Here is a 24,303-nt window from a genome sequence, read left to right on the forward strand (position 1 = left end):
TAGGAAAAATTTGCTAATCATTTTAGGCACCATAAGATTCTATAACTTAAATAGTAGAACCTAAAAGAAAACGTTTGAACACTGTGCCGTCACTTTTCAGTGGCACATGCGTCGACAGTGGCGCATCAAACTTTTCACTTTTATACCGGATAAATAAATTATTTTTAAATTGACGGCATTAAGACGCAAGGAAGATATTAAAAATATAAGACATATATACACTATATGCCGTACAAAAATAATGGTTCTGCAACATAAAAAAAAATTCATTTTCCGCATATTTTCATTGATAAAAAAATTATAGAAAACTGTACGGCATGCATAATATTAAGTAAATATACATATTTTAAAGTTATATTTTACTATGCCGTACGAATCTACTGGCTCAAACAGTTTCAACCCTTATGTAAATTTTCTCGTTTCAACCCCTATTGACAAAAATTATTTAGAAAAGTACGGCACTGATTTCAGAGTATTACTTATGCTCTAAAATGATGAAAAACATGAGTGCCGTACAAATTATTTGGCAAAAAAATATTTATTCCATAATTTTGAGTGTTCTATACTAAACGCCATTTTTTGTAGTGAAAAATTAGTATTTCCTGAACGGCATAAATTTTAGAAGCTACTTATTATACTTTATAAACTGTATGTGAAAATGCCGTACAAATATATTGACATAAAAAAATTGATGGTGAATACAAATAATTATTTTTTTTTCAATTTTACTATTTGGAAAATCCATTTCCCAGCTATTATAATAATATTTAATATCATATTTCCACATAGTTTTAGAACATTCTATGACTAATAATGACAAAAATGTTCATGCCGTACATTTTTAACTATAGGGTTTCCCAAAATAAGTAGGACTTCCAAAGTAATTTTCATCACATTATGAAATCATACATTCCTGTACGGCACACACTTTATAACATTAACAACATCAAATGATGATGAAAATATATAATGCCGTTCATTTTTAATGGAACATTTATATACAGCTGGGTTCAAATTTTGAATTTTCTCGATAACCCTGTTTGGTCAAAGTTCGAGGCATTCCTATGCACACAAAAATTTGACAAACGTTTACTGTTTTTCTCAAAATATATTTAATAAATACTATATAATTGATCACAGTTACTGAATATTTACATGTGCTATTTTTACTATTAACTGAAGCAGGTTCACACCAATGCACAGAATTCTCAGATTCACATAAAGAAGGTACACCTAATCCTTATTGAACACGGTAATTCAATTTTTTTATATGTCGATTTAAGCTCTTACCTTAGTAGGAAAGTTGGTAATAACTGAAATACAGGGTGTCAAAGTTAAAGTTTTTTTTATTTATTCTTGAATATTTCCTGGCGCGCATGGGACAACAACACGAAATTTCGTAAGCGGGGTTTTTTTGAAACGAGAAATCTAAATTCGCCACCAAAAATGATGTATTACCCAGAGGACGCCACATACGTCTTTCAGCGCTCATTTAATACCTCCAATTTTTGTATCCCACGCTCTACATACTTTTTGAGTCAAAACTTTTATTCTCTTAATATTTTGACTTAAAATAGATATATGTACTACATTCATCTCGCTAAACTCAACCGTTTTCAAAATAAACGAATTTTAAATCTGCGATGCTACACTAGTTATATCCGAAAAATAAACTTGATACCATAACTGTAATTATACACATAGTTTCAAAAGTTATGCATCACCCCTCTAATTCACGATGTTTACGCTTTTATAAATCCGTATCTTTATTACATATTTAATGGGTCTTTTTTTATAAAAAATATACCTTTTTTGGTTTTTTATTTTATTTCAATAGCCATTTAATTTATTTAATAAAAAACGAGGGTAGGTCGTCATACAGGAATTAATTATTATAATATCAAAGACTCCTACGATTTCCTGTATGACTACCTCCCCTTGTTCATAAAATGGACTGCTCCGCACTTACTTAACCTAGCCACCACCTAGCTCCAGTGCAGCTGTACATAGATGCAGTGAATTTAAAAAATCTTCACGGAATTCTCGCGCATTGTTTTCTTTTAGGTTTTACTATTTAAGTTATTGATTCTTACGGTGCCTAAAATCATTAGCAAAATCGTTTTCATCCTAGATTATTTTTTTTTAATTAATAATAATATTATTATATATAATAAATATAATATATAGTATATTTATATATTTATACAATATTATTATATAAAGAAAGAGGTACTTTGTGTATACGAAATCTGTACGAACGTACGAAGTTGCTTTTCTCTTGATAATTAACCAATCGCCCCTAAAGAAGTATAATTTAAATAAAAATTAATATTAATTTTTTAATTTCGGGTTATTATGTATTAAACACTTTCTTGTGTTGAATTATTTTAAAAATATACAAGGCTTTATTGAAAGTTAAAAAATAATTTGTAAGGCAAAATAAACAAAATAGATTGTGAGGTACCCGCGCGTACAAAAATTTAAAAACAATGCATGAAAAAAATTATTGCAATTAATAATATGCAAACGATTTTGGAGGCTTTTTGCTTCATCGTGCCACAATATTTATATGGGATTAGCTTTTTAATAGTCTATTTTTAATAAATTGAAAAAAGACAATAATTTTTTACTAAACCTTAAACGGAAAATTCATTTTTCCTCTGTGACCTCACGTGCCATTCAAAATGTACGGCATACTAATTTGGGGACTATTTTTATATATAACCTTCTAAATGTTTTGGTTTTAGGGTGACTGAAATAAATTACCTTATTCTACGTAAAAAGTGAGGGTTGAGCAAGGGTTAAAACTGCATTTGGGCCAGTGAATTTGTACGGCATAGTAAAATATAGTTGTGAAATATATTTACTTAAACTCATACACAACGTACAGTTTTCTATAATTTTTTTATCAATTAAAATATGCGAAAAATAAAATTTTTTTTTACGCTGCAGAACCAATATTTTTGTACGGCATATAGTTTTTATATCTTATATTTTTAATATCTTCCTTGCGTTTTACTGCCGTTAATTTATAAATCATTTATTTATCCGGTCTAAAAGTGGAAAGTTTGATGCTCTACTGTCGACGCATGTGCCACTGAAAAGTGACGGCACAGTGTTCAAACGTTATCTTTTAGGTTCTACTATTTAAGTTATAGAATCTTATGGTGCCTAAAATGATTAGCAAATTTCACCTATCCCGGCTCTTAGTCTATTAGTATTACATTTTTATTAAATGTCTTTTTTTTATTTTAAAATATATGTGTCTCGACTGCTAAGGGTCATTTGGCACAAGGTACAATATAAATTTATATTTACATTTTACAAAAGAATGAGATGGGAAGAACAATTTAGACAGGAAGCAGAGAAGAGAGGACTGCAATGGAGTATGGTAAAACAATTAGCTCAAAATACAACAGCATGGAAAAGAAGTATCAAAGACTAAAATATATGGACAGAAAGATGTGTCAAATAAGTACTTTATATTTAGTAAACTTGTATTGTTAAAAATAAGTATTTTATAATATTATTAAAATGTATTGAAACGTAGGTATTGAACTAGATGTAAACAGCACAACACCGAAAAGTACAAATGGGCTTAATTGATTAAATAAAATAAATTTACATTTTTGATGCCTGGTTGCACCAAGAGATCTTAAGCTTAAGTGGTGCATTAAGCTCAGGTTACGAAACAGGCGTTGCATCATTGAGTCTTAGACCAATTTTCAGCTTTCCACAATGGATTGCCACGTGAAGTGCTTAGATAAGAATAATAAATTTTGGTGCAACGGAAGTGAGACTTAAAGCGGCCCTATCTATAAGCTGAGCTGGGCTAAGCTGGAGCTTAAGATTTGTTGGAGCAACCAGGCGTAATACTTTTACATTGGGTTTAATATTGTTAAAATATACTTTTTGAAATAATTTTTTTTAGTTAAATTGTATAACTTTGTGTTATTTAAAAAATGTAATACATTAACATCTAAAGATTTGACCCAAACGATTGAACTGAAGAATAGCGTTTAAAAATGTATTACATTTTTTAAATAACACAAAGTTATACAATTTAATTAAAAAAAATTATTTCAACAAGTATATTATAACAATATTAAACCCAATGTAAAAGTATTACGCCTGGTTGCTCCAACAAATCTTAAGCTCCAGCTTAGCCCAGCTCAGCTTATAGATAGGGCCGCTTTAAGTCTCACTTCCGTTGCACCATAATTTATTATTCTTATCTAAGCACTTCACGTGGAAATCCATTGTGGAAAGCTGAAAATTGGTCTAAGACTCAATGATAAGCCTGTTTCGTAACCTGAGCTTAATGCACCACTTAAGCTTAAGATCTCTTGGTGCAACCAGGCATCAAAAATGTAAATTAGTTAATTTAAATATATTCTAAATTAAATTATTTACTATATTTCCTTACCTTCTCCTTCAGAAACAACGACAGATCTAGTCGAGTTATCTGAAATAAAGGGAGGTCTCCTGACTTGCAGCTCTACTTCCGCTGTTACTCTGTTGCTGGGCGATATAAGAATCTGGCATTGGTAGAACCCAGCGTCTGTTTCCTGTATGTCCTTGATTTGTAACAAGTAAGTAGAACTACTCTAAAAGTAAGAGAATAATGGTGTAAAATTAAAGTTTATGTAAAGCAAATTAATATGTACAATCTTACAGGATAAAAAATCAATAATTTTGTAATTATCTCTTGAAGAGAATTTTTATATTGTACCATCCCCATTAAGAGAGGAGTTAGACAAGGAGACGTAATATCGCCAAAGCTTTTTAAACTAGCCCTAGAAGACGTCTTTTAAACTACAAATTGGTCAACATAAATATGTCATTAACGTTAATGGCAACAAGAAGTTAAACCACCTCAGATTCAAAGTCAAAAGTATATTGAGTTGCTCATTGATCACATTATTTGATCAGATTGTAATGTTCTTAAGCATCTTATTGGTGTTTAAAAAAAATGTTAGTCCAGTCGGGATAGCATTTGACCTTGCATTCCGAGCTGCCCAAAATTTTATTTTTCTAAACTTTAGGGGGTCAATTGGTCAATAGTAGCCTAAATTTTAAATCGCGAATGAATTCCTCCGTTACGTTAGCCGCCATCTTGATTTTAAAGGAGAACCGTTTTTGCTCAATACCACCGCCATTTTTAACTTTTCGACAAAAATGGTAGGAACTGAAATTGTTCCAAATAAATCGTATTTAGAATTATTACAATTTCTTTTTAACAATTTTTGTCGTGAGGTCGATATTTTCCGAGTTAATTGTACTTACAGTAGACGCCTATATTTTTGACTATGATATTGCCTGTAACTTTTTTGGTATTGTAATATATTTCAAATCCTTCTAACCACTTAAAGTCCTATGTTTTGGCTATCTGTGGGCCAATTTTCAGCCAAATCGATTATGATGTATCTTGGGAATGGAGGAAAATGTAAAAATTTTGAACGTTTTAATATGGACGTAGTTAAGCAGAAAACGTCCAACCCACAAATTGTCAAAAATGAGATTTTAATACCAGCGAGTAAAAAATTTCTGTTTCTCTAATGTGCATAAACCGTCCAAGCGAAATCACTACCTCTTTCTAATAAAATCGTCAAAGATCTAACCCACAATCATGCCTAACTGAGATTTTTAATATGAGTAATAAGTTCAAGTGGTTTGAGCGTTTTCTAAAAAACATAAATTGATTTTAATAACCTTATTAAAATAACCGTTGAAACGTACTAAGTGGTTTGAATCATTTCAACGCTTCACGATAGGCTAAAATTAGTATGTCTTTTTTGGGGTTAAAAACGTTCAAGTGGGTTGGACGTTTTCTACCTATAAATTTCAATGTAAATATTAGAAATACGAATACACTCAGAAATCGTCCAAATCACTTGGTATCATTTTACAGTTTGTGTTTAGCTAATATGTTAAAAAAATGTTTAGTATACTCGTATATTATATTACGTTGTGGTTGTAATATCGGTAAATCACCATTGTAATATGAATAAATCACTGAGCACGAAATTATGTGTTTATTCGTGCACATTTCTTTAGATTGAGATAAACAGTTTGTGTTTAACACTACAGTGATAGTTATGTCTGGAAGAGGAAAAAATGGACATACAGAGACGTGGAAAGTCAAATGTAGAAAATTCTTCGACATTACTTGTACAGCTCTGGCCCAGTGATAAACCTTTAGCAGATGCAAAAGTGAAAGACATCAAAAGTTGGGTGCACCACCCGTGTTGAGCTGCCCCCCCCCTCCCCACTTACAAAAATCAAAAAACAAATAGCCCTGATTTATGAGCTATTTATGAGCTCTCATATTCCGCAAACTAAAAATTTTGAGCTCGTTCCACTGAGCAGGAATTTGATACTTTAGTGGGGGGGCTGAGTCAGCCCCCCCCCACTACTTAAAAATAGGAATATTGAATCGGTTTTTGCGGCAGAATTACGAGCTATTTATGAGCTCTTGAAATTATATAGTTTCGATTTTTGAGCTCATCCCCTTCACCCCCAAACAACCCTTTAATTGATTTAACTTACGAGAAAAATGCTGAGAAAACTTAAAATATATCGTATTGCGGATATAATTCCTATAGCGTATATACTCTAAGAATAAACTATTAAATCACGTGTATTTCGATTATTGAGCTACAACCCCTTCGCAAAAAAACCACCCTATCTTCCCGGCTTAAGAGAAAGTTGTGGTTCAAATGCATTAAATTAATTATTTGGCGACTACATATCATTTAATAATTTATAAGGTTCCAAATTACGCGCATTTAAATCAGCAAATTGGCATTTATTTTGTATAGTGCAGTCACTGAAAGTAAAAATCAACGATTACCTTCAATTTCGGTGAACCTTCATCGATTTTTACGAAAATTGGTCAGTGGTTAGAGGATACCTCAAGAAACAAAGGTGACATGGTACCACCTTGCGCATTTACCCTGAGGGTGGATACCGCCCCTTCTCGGGGGTGAAAATTATTTTATAAAAAATAACTGCACAAATCTATAAAAGAACAAATTATAAGCAAAATTTATTATATAAAGTTATTAAAATAAGTCAATACTTATTAAGCTATTAAAGATCAAACATTTTAATTATTCGTGAAAAAAATGCATGCGTTGAAGCGGTTTTTCGTAAATCACTGAAAAACTGTAAGTTTTTACAAAAAATTTAATAGTAGTTTTATTCGTATAGCTTATATTCTAAGAATAAACTCTTAAATCACGCGCCTTTCGATTATTGAGCTACAACCCCTTCTCAAGAAAACCATCCCATATTCCCGGCTTAAGAGAGAGATGTACTTAAATAATTTAAATTAATTATTTGGCGACTATATATCGTTTAATAATTTATGAACTCGCTAAATATACGCATCTCAATTATTGAATTGCCATTTTCTTTCTATAGTGCAGTCACTGAAGGTAAAAATCAACTATGACCTTCGATTTCGGTAAATCTCCATTCATTTTCACGAAAATTGGTGAGCGGATTTTGATGCTATTAACTTTTTCTAGAGCTCATTTTTGATAGGTATTTCTAAGTACTTTGACAAGTATTTAGTACCTAAGTGTTATAAAATGCATCTCTTTCCCGTTATTTAAGCTTGAATCCTTAGATTTGAAGAGTCACAGAAAAAAATATACATTTAATTACCAATAACTAACTTTAAATTAACATTAAAGGGTTTTTCAAGTAAGCAATTTATTATATTTTTTATTAGCTTCAATTTTAGTGATAAACACTTTTTTGTAAAAACTTACAGTTTTTGAGTTATTTATGAAAAATCGCTTTAAAGCATGCATTTTCTTTCACAAAAATTAAAATATCTGATCTTTAATAACTCAAAAAGTATTGATTTATTTTAATCACATTATATAACAAATTTTGCTTACAATTTGTCCCTCTCTCGATTTATGGGGTTATTTTTAATAAAGTAATTTTCACCCCCCGAGAAGTGGTGACATATATCCCAGGTTAAAACCTCAAATTGTTATTGTTAATTCGTGAAAATGAATGGAGATTTACCGAAATCGAAGGTCATAGTTGATTTTTACCTTCAGTGACTGCACTATAGAAAGAAAATGGCAATTCAATAATTGAGATGCATATATTTTGCAATCTCATAAATTATTAAACGATATGTAGTCGCCAAATAATTAATTTAAATTATTTCAAGTACAACTCTCTCTTAAGCCGGGAATATGGGATGGTTTTCTTGCGAAGGGGTTGTAGCTCTATAATCGAAAGGCGCGTGATTTAAGAGTTTATTCTTAGAATATAAGCTATACCAATTAAACTACTATTAACTTTTTTGTAAAAACTTACAGTTTTTCAGTGATTTACGAAAAATCGCTTCATAACATGCATTTTTTTCACGAATAATTAAAATCTTTAATCTTTAATAACTTAAAAAGTATTGACTTATTTTATTAACTTTATATAATAAATTTTACTTTTAATTTGTTTTTTTATTGATTTGTGCGGTTATTTTTTATAAAATAATTTTCACCCCCGAGAAGGGGCGGTATGCACCCTCAGGGTAAAGGCGCAAGGTAGTATTATGTCACCTTTGTTTCTTGACGTATCCTCTAACCACTGACCAATTTTCTAGGCTATTGATTATATTCAAAATAAGATAGCTAAAAGGAACTACAACGTTAACGGGGTTTTATTATTTCATATGGTCAATGGACATCTATATATGAAAAAACCGCGCAGTGCTACCATTTAAAGGGGTGCGTTTTTGAGAAATGGGTGAATTAGTCCCTGGGCACAGGTTACATTAGGGTGAGTTCTATGCACTTTTGGTACAAACATATCTACATAAAAATTGTTCCTGGTTAAATTTACTATCTAAATATCACTTTCTAAAGTTAATAATACTTATTTTTACAAAAATATATTCAAAAGAAAAAGCACAAAGAAACCCAAAAGAATGAAATTTTGTCTTTTGTCCTATAACTTTTGTCCACGAGGATATAGGTATAGATATTGCTTTATAGAAAAAAAACCTACACATTTCTTCTTTAAAATGTTGTTTAGAAGAGGTAATTAGGATTTATAGTTTTCGAGATATGATTTTTCAAAGTTCGCCACTCACAGCAATTTTGTGCAACTTTCCTTGTTATTTCGCAAATATTGTTCTGTAGTTTTTTTCTACGTAACTTTAGGTATATGCAATGGTACACGTAATAGGAATAGAAATCAATTACCTTTAAAATGGTCTACTGTGTAACGTTGTACGACTTTTTTTAAAGAGATTATGGTTTTTCAAGGTTTTATACTTCTAACGATTTTTTATAATATAATATAAAAATAAAAAAATATTATTATATAATATATTATATAATATTATATTATATAATATATACGATATATAATATTATATTATATATTATAATATAATATCTAAAATAAAAAAATATTATTTTTTACATTTTTTACGATTATTTTTGAAATGTCTCATTATAACTTCTTTTTTCTTGTACATGAATATACTATATATTGCACAATAAAGAGCAATATCTATATTTAAATATTTAATGGAAACCGAGTGATTTTTTGATATTTTTTACCTGTATTATTTAAAATTATTTCTTTTACAAAAATTACATAAACATTAGTCTTAGAAAACATTACTTTAGTTAAAATTATTTAAACGTTGACATTTAAAAAATTTTCAAAATCAAAGTCCATCTCTTCGTTAGCATTAGCTTCAATATCTTCCTCTGACACCTCAGTTATCTTAGAGTTCCCACAATTAGTACCCATGCACATGCACCCTTTGCAGAATATTGAACAACTAATTCATATCTTCCTACAACCGCAATTTTTTGTACATCCTTTGGTACATTTACATGCTATTTTTTCAAGCAAAGCTTGTGGTGCAGGAGCTTTGACAGTAAATATTGGAATTAATCCATATTTTGAAGTTTTCCCGGCCGAGTCAAGTGGATCCAAAGAATTGCCTATAAAAAATAAGATTCAATCATAACACACAATCACATAAAAAAGTTATAATGAGGAATTTAAAAAATAATCCTAAAATCAAAAATCGTTGCAAGTACTTATTACATTTTGGAAAAGCATATCTTATTCAAAAATAATCCTAGAATTTTTTATAATACACCATTTTAAAGTAAACAGAATAAGCTTTATTTTTTTTATTATATAATATATACCTAAATGTAGAAAAAAAAGTTATAATGGGAAATTTAAAAAATAATCGTAAAAAATATAAAAACTCATTAAAAGTATAGTCTTGAAAAAGATATCCTCTTTAAAAGAAGTCGTACAACATTATACAGTAGAACAATTTAAAGGTAATTGATTTCTATTCCTCTTACATGTACCATTGCATATGCCTAAAGTTACGTAGAAAAAAGTTACAGAACAATATTTGCGAAATAACAAGGAAAATTGCCCAAAATTGCTGTGAGTGGCGAACTTTGAAAAATCATATTTCGAAAACTGTAAATCCTAATGACCACTACTAAACATCATTTTAAATACAAAATATGTAAGTTTTTTTTTCTGTGAAGCAATGTCTATACCTATATCTCCGTGGACAAAAGTTATGGGACAAAAAACAAAATTTCTTTCTTTTGGGTTTCTTTGTGCTTTTTCTTTTGAATATATTTTTGTAAAAAAAAGTATCTTTGACTTTAAAAAGTTATATTTAGATAGGAAATTTAACCAGAAACAATTTTTATGTAGACGTGTTTGTACCAAAAGTGCATAGAACTCACCCTAATGTAACCTGTGCCTAGGGACTAATTCACCCATTTCTCAAAAACGCACCCCTTTAAATGGTAGCACTCCGCGGTTTTTTCATATATAGAGATTCATTGACCATATGAAATAATAAAACCCCGTTAACGTTGTAGTTCCTTTCTATAGTACATAATCAATAGTCTATTCGTGAAAATCGATAAAGGTTCACCGAAATTGAAGGTAATCGTTGATTTTCACTTTCAGTGACTGCACTATACAAAATAAATTGCAATTTACTGATCTAAATGTGCGTAATTTGGAAGCTTATAAATTATTCAATGATATGTTGTCGCCAAATAATTAGATCAAGATCAAGAACACAAGATAGGGTGGTTTTCTTGCGAAGGGGTTGTAGCTCAATAATCGAAATGCACGTGATTTAATAGTTTATTCTTAGAGTATATAAGCTATAGGAATTATATCCGCAATACGATATATTTTAAGTTTTCTCAGCATTTTTCTCTTAAGTTAAATCAATTAAAGGGTTGTTTGGGGGTGAAGGGGATGAGCTCAAAAATCGAAACTATATAATTTCAAGAGCTCATAAATAGCTCGTAATTCTGCCGCAAAAACCGATTCAATATTCCTATTTTTAAGTAGTGGGGGGCTGACTCAGCCCCCCCCACTAAAGTATCAAATTCCTGCTCAGTGGAACGAGCTCAAAATTTTTAGTTTGCGGAATATGAGAGCTCATAAATAGCTCATAAATCGGGGCTATTTGTTTTTTGATTTTTGCAAGTGGGGGGGGGGGCAGCTCAACACGGGTACATGCACCTTATTCCAGGTGATGCTAAACCTTTTTATAATAATTTTGTTGGTGCTGTCAATCTGATAGATATTGATTGGTTCAATGTTCCGGAGATTTTGAAATGGATCTTGGTAATATAAATGAGTAACATGTTTTTGTTAAGTTCAAGTTATTATAATACTTTACTCCAAACTAGCATTTTTTATTCATCTAAACTAAATCATTCCAACCCACATAACCATGTTTTATCAAAACAGTTTCTCTTATTACTATTTTGGCAGAATAGGTTCAACCCTTAATTTTGAATATATCTTTCTTAAAAATTACACTTTTGAAAAATTACTTAACTAAAATCTTCATACAATTAATATCAAGTATTATAGTCACTGTCACAGTAATCAAAAATATTGTGTTTTAGTGGGGTACGATAATAATACTTATAGTCCAGAAAGCCACTGCGCATCCGCTAGGAAAAATATTCCGATTCGGATTTTTTCCACAATCTTACTCAAAAGGGACCCCTTTTAACAAATTTGCATGTTGCCAGGACCAAAACTGGGTCAAAATTTTTTTAACGTTTTTTGTTGTTTTTTTCCTAAAATTATTTTTTTTGCATGGAACAAAGTTTTTTTAGGTTTTTTGGATCATTCCAAACAGAAAAGGTCTTTAGTGACATTTCTCTAAAGTTGATAGTTTTTGACATATAAGCGATTAAAAATTGAAAAATTGCGAAATTGGCCATTTTTAACCCTCAAAAACTATGTGAAAAACTGAAAATTTGAATGTTGACAAGGTAGGTAGATATTCTTTAAACATCGATTGATGAAATCCCGAAGAGTTTTTTGCAATACAAGATTCAAAACTCCTTTGTTTTTTAATTGCTAATCAAGCGTGCGCGGCACTATTTTCCACCGACAGTATGGTGCAAATGAAAGGAATAAATTCGTTATTTCGTAAACCGGCGACTTTAAGGAAAAATCCCGAAACAGGTCGATTTTTATTTTTAAGTTATGATATTGTGGTATATATGGTATACTAATTTTTATTTTTAAGTTATGATATTGTGGTATATATGGTATACTAGTGACGTCATCCATCTGGGCGTGATGACGTAATCGATGATTTTTTAAATGAGAATAGGGGTCGTGTGCTAGCTCATTTGAAAGGTTCTTCAATTCTCTATTCAGTAATATATACATTTATATAATTATATTTATAAAGGTGTCCTACTTCTTTTTTTGTCAAATAATTTAATTTAATAAAAATTTTTTGGACACCCTGTATAAATAATTATGTAAATGTTTACATTACTGAATAGAGAATTGAAGAACCTTTCAAATGAGCTACCACACGGCCCCTATTATCGTTTAAAAAAATCATCGATTACGTCATCACGCCCAGACGGATGACGTCACTAGTATACCATATATGCCACAATATCATAATTTAAAAATAAAAAGCGACCTGTTGCGGGTTTTTACATTTAATAATGAATTTATTCCTTTCATTTGCACCATACTGTATACACATGCAACGGTGGAAAATAGTGTCGCGCACGCGTGATTAGAAATCACAAAGGAAAAACAAAGGAGTTTTGAATACTGTATTGCAAAAAACTCTTCGGGATTTCATCAATCGATGTTTAAAGAATATCTACCTACCTTGGCAACATTCAAATTTTAAAATTTCACATAGTTTTTGAAGGTTAAAAGTGGCCGATTTCGCAATTTTTCAATTTTTAATCGCTTATATGTCAAAAACTATCAACTTTAGAGAAAAGTTACTAAAGACCTTTTCTGTTTGGAATGATCCAAAAAACCTAAAAAAAACTTTGTTCCATGCAAAAAAAAATAATTTTGGGAAAAAACAAAAAAAAACGTTTAAAAAATTTTTGACCCACTTTTGGTCCTGGAAACATTCAAATTTGTTAAAGGGGTCCTTTTTGAGCAAGATTGTGCAAAAAATCCAAATCGGAATATTTTTCCTAGCGGATGCGCAGTGGCTTTCTGGACTGTTAAATTCAATTTCTCAACAATTGCTATTTGTGGATTGGACTTATTCTGCTTAAGTACGTCCATATAATGCCATATAATGACATTTTTGAGTCCCTTCTATTAAAATATTGTTTCCCATTGATACTTTACGATAGAAAATGCAAATTTGTTTAAATAATTACAAAATCACTGTAAAATCGCTTAAAATGACATTTCGAGAAAAAAAAAGAAGATTTTTTGACCTTAAATATCTTATTTTTACATCCAGCAGAAGCTATACAGCCTATCTAATTTTGAAAATCGGTTATACCTACCGTTCAAAAGTTACCGAGCTCAGAAATTTGACTCGATTTCTATTTAAAAAGGGAAAATTTTTGTATGTCCTCCTCAAGATGTCTCAACCCTTCTCTACTCTTCTCTGTAGGATTCGATGTACACAAGGAATTATATTGAAAAAATAAATATTGGAATGGCTGGGATGGACTTGGATTGCCCTATCACAATGTCGTAACCAGTACAGAGTTTCACGATATTCGATAAAAATATCGATATCGTATTGATATCGTATCGAAAACCAATACGATACCGATACAATACATACCTTAGCAATATTAATCTCGATACGATACTCATTATCTGAAATCAATACAATATTCTTGTATTGTCGATACGCCTGCCTCGATATTATTGAAAATATCGATATCGAGAAAAAAAAAAAAATAAAACGCCACAAATGTTTGATTATATGTTGTGGAATAGGTATTTAGATCACAATTATTTATTACATAAAAGTATAAGTGATCTGCAACCCAAGCATCAGCTTTTATAATATTTTACACTTGGGTTTATGAACTTGAAATTCTTGAGAGTGAGTAAATGTTTGTTATGATTACACTGTTTACATCATGTGGCATTTGTGGCAATATTATGGAAGTAAGTGATTATGACTCAAAAATAATTTTTAACAAAAATTTTGAATTGCGATTTATTCCGAATCTCCGGGGATTTTCCTATATTTTCAAAAGTAGTTTTTAAACAATACAGAATTAGTAAGTATTTGTCGACTTTCAAAGAAGCATTCAGCCATATTCAATCTTTATAAGAATATACATATAAGTTGTAAGCAATATTCGTAATATTTTTAGAATAATGTCCATTTGCCAAGCATGCAAAAGTAGGCATATAGGGCCTACACAGCTCAGATGTATAATCATTTTTATGTAGATATTTTATCGAGTATTGTATCGAAATCCATATCAATACGATATTTTTATATGAAAGTATTGCCGACATCGATATTCGATACGATACTTCATTGGCATAACCATGGACGTATCTTTATTTATACGTCCATGGGCATAACCAATACAATACTCAATAATTAAAAAGTATCGATATTGTATCGTATCGTGAAGCTCTAAACCAGTATCCCATTTGGGCGGTAATGCGATAACGACATTTATAACGCTTAACGTGTAATCTAGAAACATTCCATTCAAGTTTATACATTTAATTTATAAAAAACTATAGTTCTATTTTGAAAATTTTTTCCATAATTTAGTATTTACTATATTTGAAGTAAAACGCGCCACAAAATAGTACCTTTGATAAAGTTTGAAGTTTGAGGCTCAGTTTTACTCCAAATATAGCAGTTACTATAGAAAAATCATTTTTAACATAAAACTATAATTTGAGTTTTCATCAAAATGAAAATACATTTTTGCGCCACGTAATATTCATATCAGCTCTTTTGTAGTTGGAATATTGTGTGCCCCACTCATTTTTACGGCGTTTAGCGGTTTTTTATTCTTCTATTAAACTCACAATTATTATGTTTTATACACCGCTGCGGTGCAATTAATATGAATTAAAAACTGAATTAAAGAATTAATTATTATTTTGCAATTTTCTGCCTGTAATGGAAAACCCATATTTTTATACATACCTACATAATAATATAGGCATTTAAGCTAACATTTAGAAAATGTCAAGTAATATCAATATCTAATGGGTATTTAAAGAAAATATCCCTGGGATTTATAACAAATCTTCATTACATAAAACAAGCCTCGATTTATTAAATGACTCATTCGAGAATGATATGAGTAATGTCTGTGGTCATTAAGTAGCAGGTGAACAACATTTTATACAATTGACTTTTTATTGTAGAGAATTAATTGTTAGAGTGTTAGATTAGTTTCGTATTTCTGCGATAAAGTTGGTATGCGGGAAATTTAAAACTATTTTAGTTTGTGAAAGCTATATTTAGGACAATTTTATCCATTCCTTATGTTATAGGTAATTAAACATGCCAATGCAAATTTTTCATAATTATACTACGTTTAAAAGACATTTACCCACATATTTTGGTGGCTCAGCATGTTATAATCTTATCTCAGCACTGATGATGATCTTTTTAGATCGAAAACGTTCTGTGATTGCAAGGGCGCCCATATAAAAAAAATTAGCTGAAAGGGCAGACGTGAAGATGTTGCGCATTATAGTTTGTATACTTTGGATGACAGTATCGAAAAGCCAGGGCGCCCATGTGTGATTGTGATGTAGCCCTTTAAGGGACTTTTAATATATAAGTACCTTTTATAAAGGTATACAAAATATTTTTATTATCTGAAAGCCTATTCAAGTTATCTATATTTTCCGTTAGGTATACATAATATCCCTACTATATTTTTTAAGACCCATGGATCCTAGGTTGTGCAGCCTACATATCTTTCTTCTTCCTGAATCTCTTCTTTCGTGAATCTTGATTTGTAGTACGATTTGAAGCAGATTATAATATTGTTGTTCGTTTGTATAGATATTCAAAGTTTGGTCGTTATATGGTTATGATTATTATTATTATCAATAATTAAAAACAGAATAAGAGAGATCATTTGTGATCGGAACAAGGGACCAGATACTAGAAAGAGGGACAGAAGAATTCAAGGACTACGTGAAAGAAGACTTCAGAGTACGAAATTGGAAAACCAAGTCGAAGAACGGTAAGGAATGTAAGCTAACAGTGTAGTTGGCGCCAAGACCCACTATGGGTTGTAGAGGCAGAGAAGATGATGATAATGTCATAAACCTATTATCAATATTCACGAGGAAAAAGTTTCCTGTAGTTGGCTGTATACCATATATTACAAAAAACAATAAAATCCTTAAAAGGTATATTTGTTATTTATTTGTCACCATGGAATTATAGTCTTCACAATCAATCAATTTTCTCAACCTCACTATTACCAGATTAAATAACCACTTCGACTTCAGTACCTATAGGAAACCAACACAGACCGACAAAGATAGTATTAACTATATGAATCGTATTTGTGTTTATAAACTACAATGTTCTGACTGTGATGCCGCTTACATAGGAAGAACTTGTAGATCACTTGCTTCTCGCTCTTTTGAACACACCAAAAGAGAGTACACCTCTAGCTTTTCACAGCATCTTAAACAGAAAAATCATACTTTGAATATCCCAGATGACGTCTCTCTTCTGCACAACATCCCACAGAAAGACTTCTTAAAGTTGGACTTGTACGAGGACCTAGAAATAATCAAAGAAAAACAAAAATGTCCGAACTGTGTCAATCGTCATGTTTCGATCAACCGGGACTTCCATCCATTTCATCGACAACTCTTTTCTTAACTCCTTTCTTAATTACAATATTACTTTCCACCCCTTTATTACTTCCTTCACTTTGCTATAGTCACATTTACAGTTGATTTGGTACAATCCACAATGATTTTCTTTCTTTTTTCATCTCTATCCATTAAACCACTATCATCTATCCAGTAATACACATATAAACTATCATCTGCTATCATCATCCACATACATCTCCATCTCTAAATTTTCATTCATATACTATCCATGACTATTTCACCCCATCTATTCATACTATAACCAAATCTAATAGTGTCACTACTCTTTCTGGGTCGCGTTCATGTCATATTTTCATTATTCATCTCATAAACTTCTTACATTTCACCCTCTCCCCTCACCCCTATGGTTACCTACATCATATGAAGGTTTGTTTTGTCGAACCCCTAGAGTTCAAAGTAGCCTATGGAGTCCTTGGGAATTAGTCGCCTGAGTCTGAGCTTGTCTTACACATCCCTTCTAGATGAGACTTTTTTACACTTCTGTCACCCCCACTGTGATATTTTATTGAACTCACACATACTCCAGCTACTACCAACTATTCAAATAAAATCGATAACTTGAAATCAACATAAAATTGAAAATCCACAAGGAAAAATTTCCTGTAGCTGGCTGCATATCATTAATTACAAGTAAAATTTAATAAAAAAATTTTGGCTTGGTAAAAGGTAAATTAGTTTAAAAAGCCCCTATAGGGCTACAAACATAGAAACAAAACGTTTTCGCTTTGTAACAAGAGCATCATCAGTGTTACAAGAACATGGTGAGCCAACCAAAAAATACAAAGGTCAAAGCCTTTTAAAACCAGACTAAAAGTAATTTTTAAACCTCAGGTGTACACACAAGAGGGCTTAATATCGTTTCTCAAAGTTTCGATCTAACGTGTAATGTGGTTTGCCTACCACTTTCATTGCAAATATTCTACTATTACATCAAGTTTATTTTCATTTTAACGGATTATTTACCACAGTGGGAGTGACTGTTGTCACTGTTCGTAATTTAACAAGCTTTACAATAGATTTCACATAACTAACAGGGAAATTTTAACTTCCTGTGGAACTGTCATTTCTGTCATGTCATCGTTCAGAATTTCCGCTATCACAGCCACTTGCCACCATACAGTCATGATGTGAACAAGTCAGATTCGAGCTCAATGGTACCTAGAGCATGAAACATTGGATATTTTAAACATCCATGTTTAATTTCACATTTTACTTCTCTGTTTCTATGACGGATCAATTGTAAAAGGTTTCTACCCATATATTTTTTACTTTGGTGGTTAGCATGTTAGATTCACGTGAGTATAACCTATACGCTCTGAGCTTCGCTGCTGTCGCTCCTAGCGGATTACTACTGCAACTTTCACCGGTAATTTTTAAATTTATTATTTAATTGTTATTTAATATTTACAACGCAAAGTAATTAAATTGTAATCGATTTTTTAAAGATTTTGCTAATCATTTTAACGTTCTATTAATGAAATATTAATTTCTTACTTCGGATACTTTCACAATTATCGTGTAGATGGCGCTTAGATTAATTTATAATTACATATTACGAAATATTAAAAAAACTTAAATTCAGTATTTAAAACGTAAGTATATTTAAGGTAAAAATATACACAACAGCTTTGACTAACTAATATTATTTCCTATTAATGTTTTCAATTTCAATGTTTTAAATTAATCACTTTGACATTTATGTCAAATTTCCGGTAAAAACTTACAGACTTGTCACTACTGGCGCTCGCGAATTTTTAATTATCCCCTCTACCTACCTACCTCTAGGTAAACACTGATGATGATCGGTCATACGATCGAAAACTAGTTCTGTTCTGTGATGTAGCCCTGTATAGGGATTTTAACAAATATAGCTTTTATCAAGGATTTTATCGTTTTTTTTATTATCAATATAATATTATAATAGAATTATTTAACTGATTTCCTTTAATTAGGTTCCCTGAAGGATTCTATAGGTATTTTCAATCACAATTGTGTCCCTATCTAAAAAAGAATATGTTTACAATGCTCTAACGTCATCACTTACATGCATAGAAACAAACAGAAAATACAAAAAGTTTATGCGTGAAAAGGACATGAACTTGTTCTAAACGTTTAGGAGGCACTTATGCCTCAACAATAATAATTGTTTGTACATACAAAGGTTCACGAAATAGTGAGTACGTGCTCTGGCACGATAGGTGTATTACGCAATCGAAGACAAAACAGTAAAGGTGAGACTTTCGTCAATTATTTAAGAATGTCATGACAGGTAAATTTTTTATGATTGATTAATCCGTTACTGGGCTGTTTACTTTTGTCGTAAAAGGTTCAAAGGTTCAATTTGGCAGTTATAGGCCTAGATCCCGTGTACCAAAAAAAGTTTATTAATGGCAAGCTGAAAATTTGTTAACAGCTTAACGGTGTCTAGTCGGACAAACTTTGATGTACGGGAACACTGGAACAGGGGAAGTTTTAATTGTGGATCGTGTCATCCTGACAAGTTTATGATTGTGAAAACTAGCAGGTTGTTTCTAAGTTTATTCAATAGCAAACTTTATATAATATATGAAAAAATGTTTGTCTGACAAATATGTTGGGCATTTTAGTAGGTCCGACAGAACATGTCAAATAGCAGGAATTATGTTGATGATAACTAGCAGTCTGATTCTTGCATGAGAGTTTAATAAAAGAGCAACAAATCAATTGGAAGTTTTTTTAAATTTTAACTAAGTAATACTCAATCTTAATTCCATTTAATTTATTCTTGTCATCTGCTGCTCTTTTTGATTATTTTTTAAAAGAATGGCAGACGTGGCAAAGTTTGGTTTATCTTCTTGATGATTGATATGTGTTTTACTCTTCTAGTTTTTTTGGATAAGATCTACTTTTCTCCTTTCGGGAGAGTGAAGCCCATCGCCGGCGATGCATCACTACAAGGCTGACAACTGCAACCAAATCGTCTAGACAGACAGCTGTCTACAACAAGTCGACAGCGGTACCATCCGACATCAAGAAGTTACCATCGAACCAACACCATAAGCCATGCATAAGTATAATCCAGAAATTGTTAGTTTTTGGCAAGAATGTGAATATATTTGTTAATGCAATTAATAAGTCACGTTTTTATTATATCTTTTTTGAACAATAAACATGATTTGTTAAAAATACTGTTTTGTTTGCTTCCATTCCGAATTTTCATAGTTCATTTCTAAGATTAGGACAAGACGAACACACACCCTGAGAACCTAGCTAGTGTGAGGTGGACGATAGCTATCTTGGATGATTGGAGTAATATTTTCGAATATTATTTCAATTAGCTGGGGTAGTCTATCGACTTTTTTCGTTTCACCCGTGGAAGACAATAGTAAACGCGGCAAAGACTCACGAATAGTTGTAAAAGCCAAAGATGACGATGATGCTTATTGTCCAGTGAGAAGATGGCATCATTACCTACTTAGAGATATTTTTCTTTGTTCTTGTTTACTGTACAAATAATATCTATCTATAATCCTTTATTCTAATTAATGATGTCAACTGCTTTTCATTAATTACCGAAATATATATATTATTTATTAACAACAATATTATCATAGTGCATAATCAATAAAATAGTTCATTTAGGGCCGGTTGTTCGAACGCTAATCAACAATGATCACTATCAAATATTTAATTACTGTCACCAACTGTCAATGTCAACTTTTATTGGGTTGCTGAAAAAATAATTGTTTATAATTATGAGACTAGTTAATCAATTAACATAACAATTATTAACATAATTGATTAAGTAATTTCATAATTGTAATCAATAATTATGATTTCAGCAACCCAATCGAAGTTGACATTGACAGTTAGTGACAGTAATTAAATATTTGATAATGATCATTGTTGATTGGCCTTCGAACAACCGGCCCTAAGGGTCAAACGCCAATCAACAATGATCATTATCAAATATTTAATTACTGTCACTAACTGACCCGTGTTGAGCTGCCCCCCCCCCCCACTTGCAAAAATCAAAAAACAAATAGCCCCGATTTACGAGCTATTTATGAGCTCTTGAAATTATATAGTTTCGATTTTTGAGCTTATCCCCTTCACCCCAAAACAACCCTTTAATTGATTTAACTTTAGAGAAAAATGCTAAGAAAACTTAAAATATATTTATACATTTAATTACCAATAACTATTTATTAAGTATTACTAATTAGTAAGTTATTGGTAATTAAATGTATATTTTTTTCAGCGACTGTTTAAATCTAAGGATTCAAGCTTAAATAACGGGAAAGAGATACATTTTATAACACTTAGGTACTAAATACTTGTCAAAGTACTTAGAAATACCTATCAAAAATGAGCTCCAGAAAAAGTTGATAGCATCAAAATCCGCTCACCAATTTTCGTGAAAATGAATTAGGAGATTTACCGAAATCGAAGGTCATATTTGATTTTTACCTTCAGTGACTGCACTATAGAAAGAAAATGGCAATTCAATAATTGAAATGCGTATATTTTGCGAGCTCATAAATTATTAAACGATATGTAGTCGCCAAATAATTAATTTAAATTATTTTAAGTACAACTCTGAAGCCGGGAATATGGGATGGTTTTCTTGCGAAGGGGTTGTAGCTCTATAATCGAAAGGCGCGTGATTTAAGAGTTTATTCTTAGAATATAAGCTATACGAATTAAACTACTATTAACTTTTTTGTAAAAACTTACAGTTTTTCAGTGATTTACGAAAAACCGCTTCATAACATGCATTTTTTTCACGAATAATTAAAATCTTTGATCTTTAATAACTTAAAAAGTATTGAATTATTTTATTAATTTTATATAATAAATTTTGCTTTTAATTTGCTCTTTTATTGATTTGTGCAGTTATTTTTAATAAAATAATTTTCACCCCCGAGAAGGGGCGGTATCCACCCTCAGGGTAAAGGCGCAAGGTGGTACCATGTCACCTTTGTTTCTTGACGTATCCTCTAACCACTGACCAATTTTCGTGAAAATCGATGAAAGTTCACCGAAATTGAAGGTAATAGTTGATTTTGACCTTCAGTGACTGCACTATACAAAATAAATTGCAATTTACTGATCTAAATGAGCGTAATTTGGAAGCTTATAAATTATTCAATGATATGTAGTCGCCAAATAATTAGATCAAGATCAAGAACCACAAGATAGGGTGGTTTTCTTGCGAAGGGGTTGTAGCTCAATAATCGAAATGCACGTGATTTAATAGTTTATTCTTAGAGTATATAAGCTATAAGAATTATATCCGCAATACGATATATTTTCAGTTTTCTCAGCATTTTTCTCTTAAGTTAAATCAATTAAAGGGTAGTTTGGGGGTGAAGGGGATGAGCTCAAAAATCGAAACTATATAATTTCAAGAGCTCATAAATAGCTCGTAATTCTGCCGCAAAAACCAAATCAATATTCCTATTTTTAAGTAGTGGATCCCCACTAAAGTATCAAATTCCTGCTCAGTGGAACGAGCTCAAAATTTTTAGTTTGCGGAATATGGGAGCTCATAAATAGCTCATAAATAGCTCATAAATCAGGGCTATTTGTTTTTTGATTTTTGCAAGTGGGGGGGGGGGGCAGCTCAACACGGGTCACTAACTGTCAATGTCAACTTTGTTTGGGTTGCTGAAAACATAATTGATTACAATTATGAAATTACTTAATAAATTATGTTAATAATTGTTATGTTAATTGATTAACTAATCTCATAATTATAATCAATTATGTTTTCAGCAACCCAATAAAAGTTGACATTGACAGTTTTGGTGACAGTAATTAAATATTTGATAGTGATCATTGTTGATTAGCGTTCGAACAATGATCACTATCAAATATTTAATTACTGTCACAACTGTCAATGTCAACTTTGGTTGGGTTGCTGAAAACATAATTGATTATAATTATGAGATTAGTTAATCAATTAACATAACAATTATTAACATAATCGATTAACTAATTTCATAATTGTAATCAATAATTATGTTTTCAGCAACCCAATCAAAGTTGACATTGACAGTTGTGACAGTAATTAAATATTTGATAATGATCATGTTTGATTAGCGTTCAAACAACCGACCCTAAGGGCCGGTTGTTCGAACGCTAATCAACAATGATCATTATCAAATATTTAATTACTGTCACCAACTGTCAATGTCTACTTTGTTTGGGTTGCTGAAAACTTAATTGATTACAATTATGAAATTACTAAATCAATTATGTTAATAATTGTTATGTTAATTGATTAACTAATCTCATAATTATAATCAATTATGTTTTCAGCAACCCAATAAAAGTTGACATTGACAGTTTTGGTGACAGTAATTAAATATTTGATAGTGATCATTCTTGATTAGCGTTCGAACAACCGGCCCTAAATGTTTTAAGGCTAAAAATGACTGACGCATGTACTGAATAGTATTTAGGTTATAGGCTATTGATTATGTATTTTAGAAAGAATCTACAACGTTAACGAGGTTTTATTATTTAATATAGTCAATGGACCTCTAAATATGAAAAAACCGTGGAGTGCTACCATTTAATGGGGTGCGTTTTTGAGAAAGGTGTGAATTAGCCCCTAGGCACAGGGCGAATTAGTGTGAGTTCTATGCACTTTTGGTAGAAACACGTCTACAGGAATTGTTCCAGGTTAAATTTACTATCGAAATATCATATTTTAAAGTCAAAAGTATTTCTTTTTACAAAAATATATTCAAAAGAAAAGCAAGAAAAAAACACGAAAGAGAGCAGATTTGTTTTTTGCCCCATAACTTTTATCCACGGGGATATAGGTATAGGCATTGCTTCACAGAAAAAAAGCTTCCATCCTTCCTCTTTAAAATGACGTTTGGTAAAAGTGTCGATGATTTATAGTTTCCAAATTAGGTTTTTTCAAAATTTGCCACTCACAGAGATTTTGGGCCATTTTCCTTGTTACTACGCAAACATTGTTCTGTAACTTCTTTATACGCAGCTTTAGGTATATGCAATGTTACGTTAATTAGGAAGAAAAGTCAATTACCTTTAAAACGGTCTCGTGTAGAAGGCTGTATGACTATTTTTTAGCACGATATTATG

General features: G+C 31.0%; 1 protein-coding gene across 1 annotated transcript in view; it reads right to left on the reverse strand.

The window, feature by feature from the left end:
* LOC114324345 (lachesin) overlaps window positions 1-24,303 on the reverse strand; it is a 200,074-nt gene that overhangs the window by 54,404 nt on the left and 121,367 nt on the right. Inside the window, exon 3 of the mRNA XM_050647110.1 lies at window positions 4,427-4,607. Coding sequence (XP_050503067.1) covers window positions 4,427-4,607 — 181 coding nt within the window. The remainder of the gene's footprint in view (window positions 1-4,426; window positions 4,608-24,303) is intronic.

The sequence above is a fragment of the Diabrotica virgifera genome, chromosome 3, assembly GCF_917563875.1.
Source record: "Diabrotica virgifera virgifera chromosome 3, PGI_DIABVI_V3a".
NCBI lineage: Eukaryota > Metazoa > Arthropoda > Insecta > Coleoptera > Chrysomelidae > Diabrotica > Diabrotica virgifera.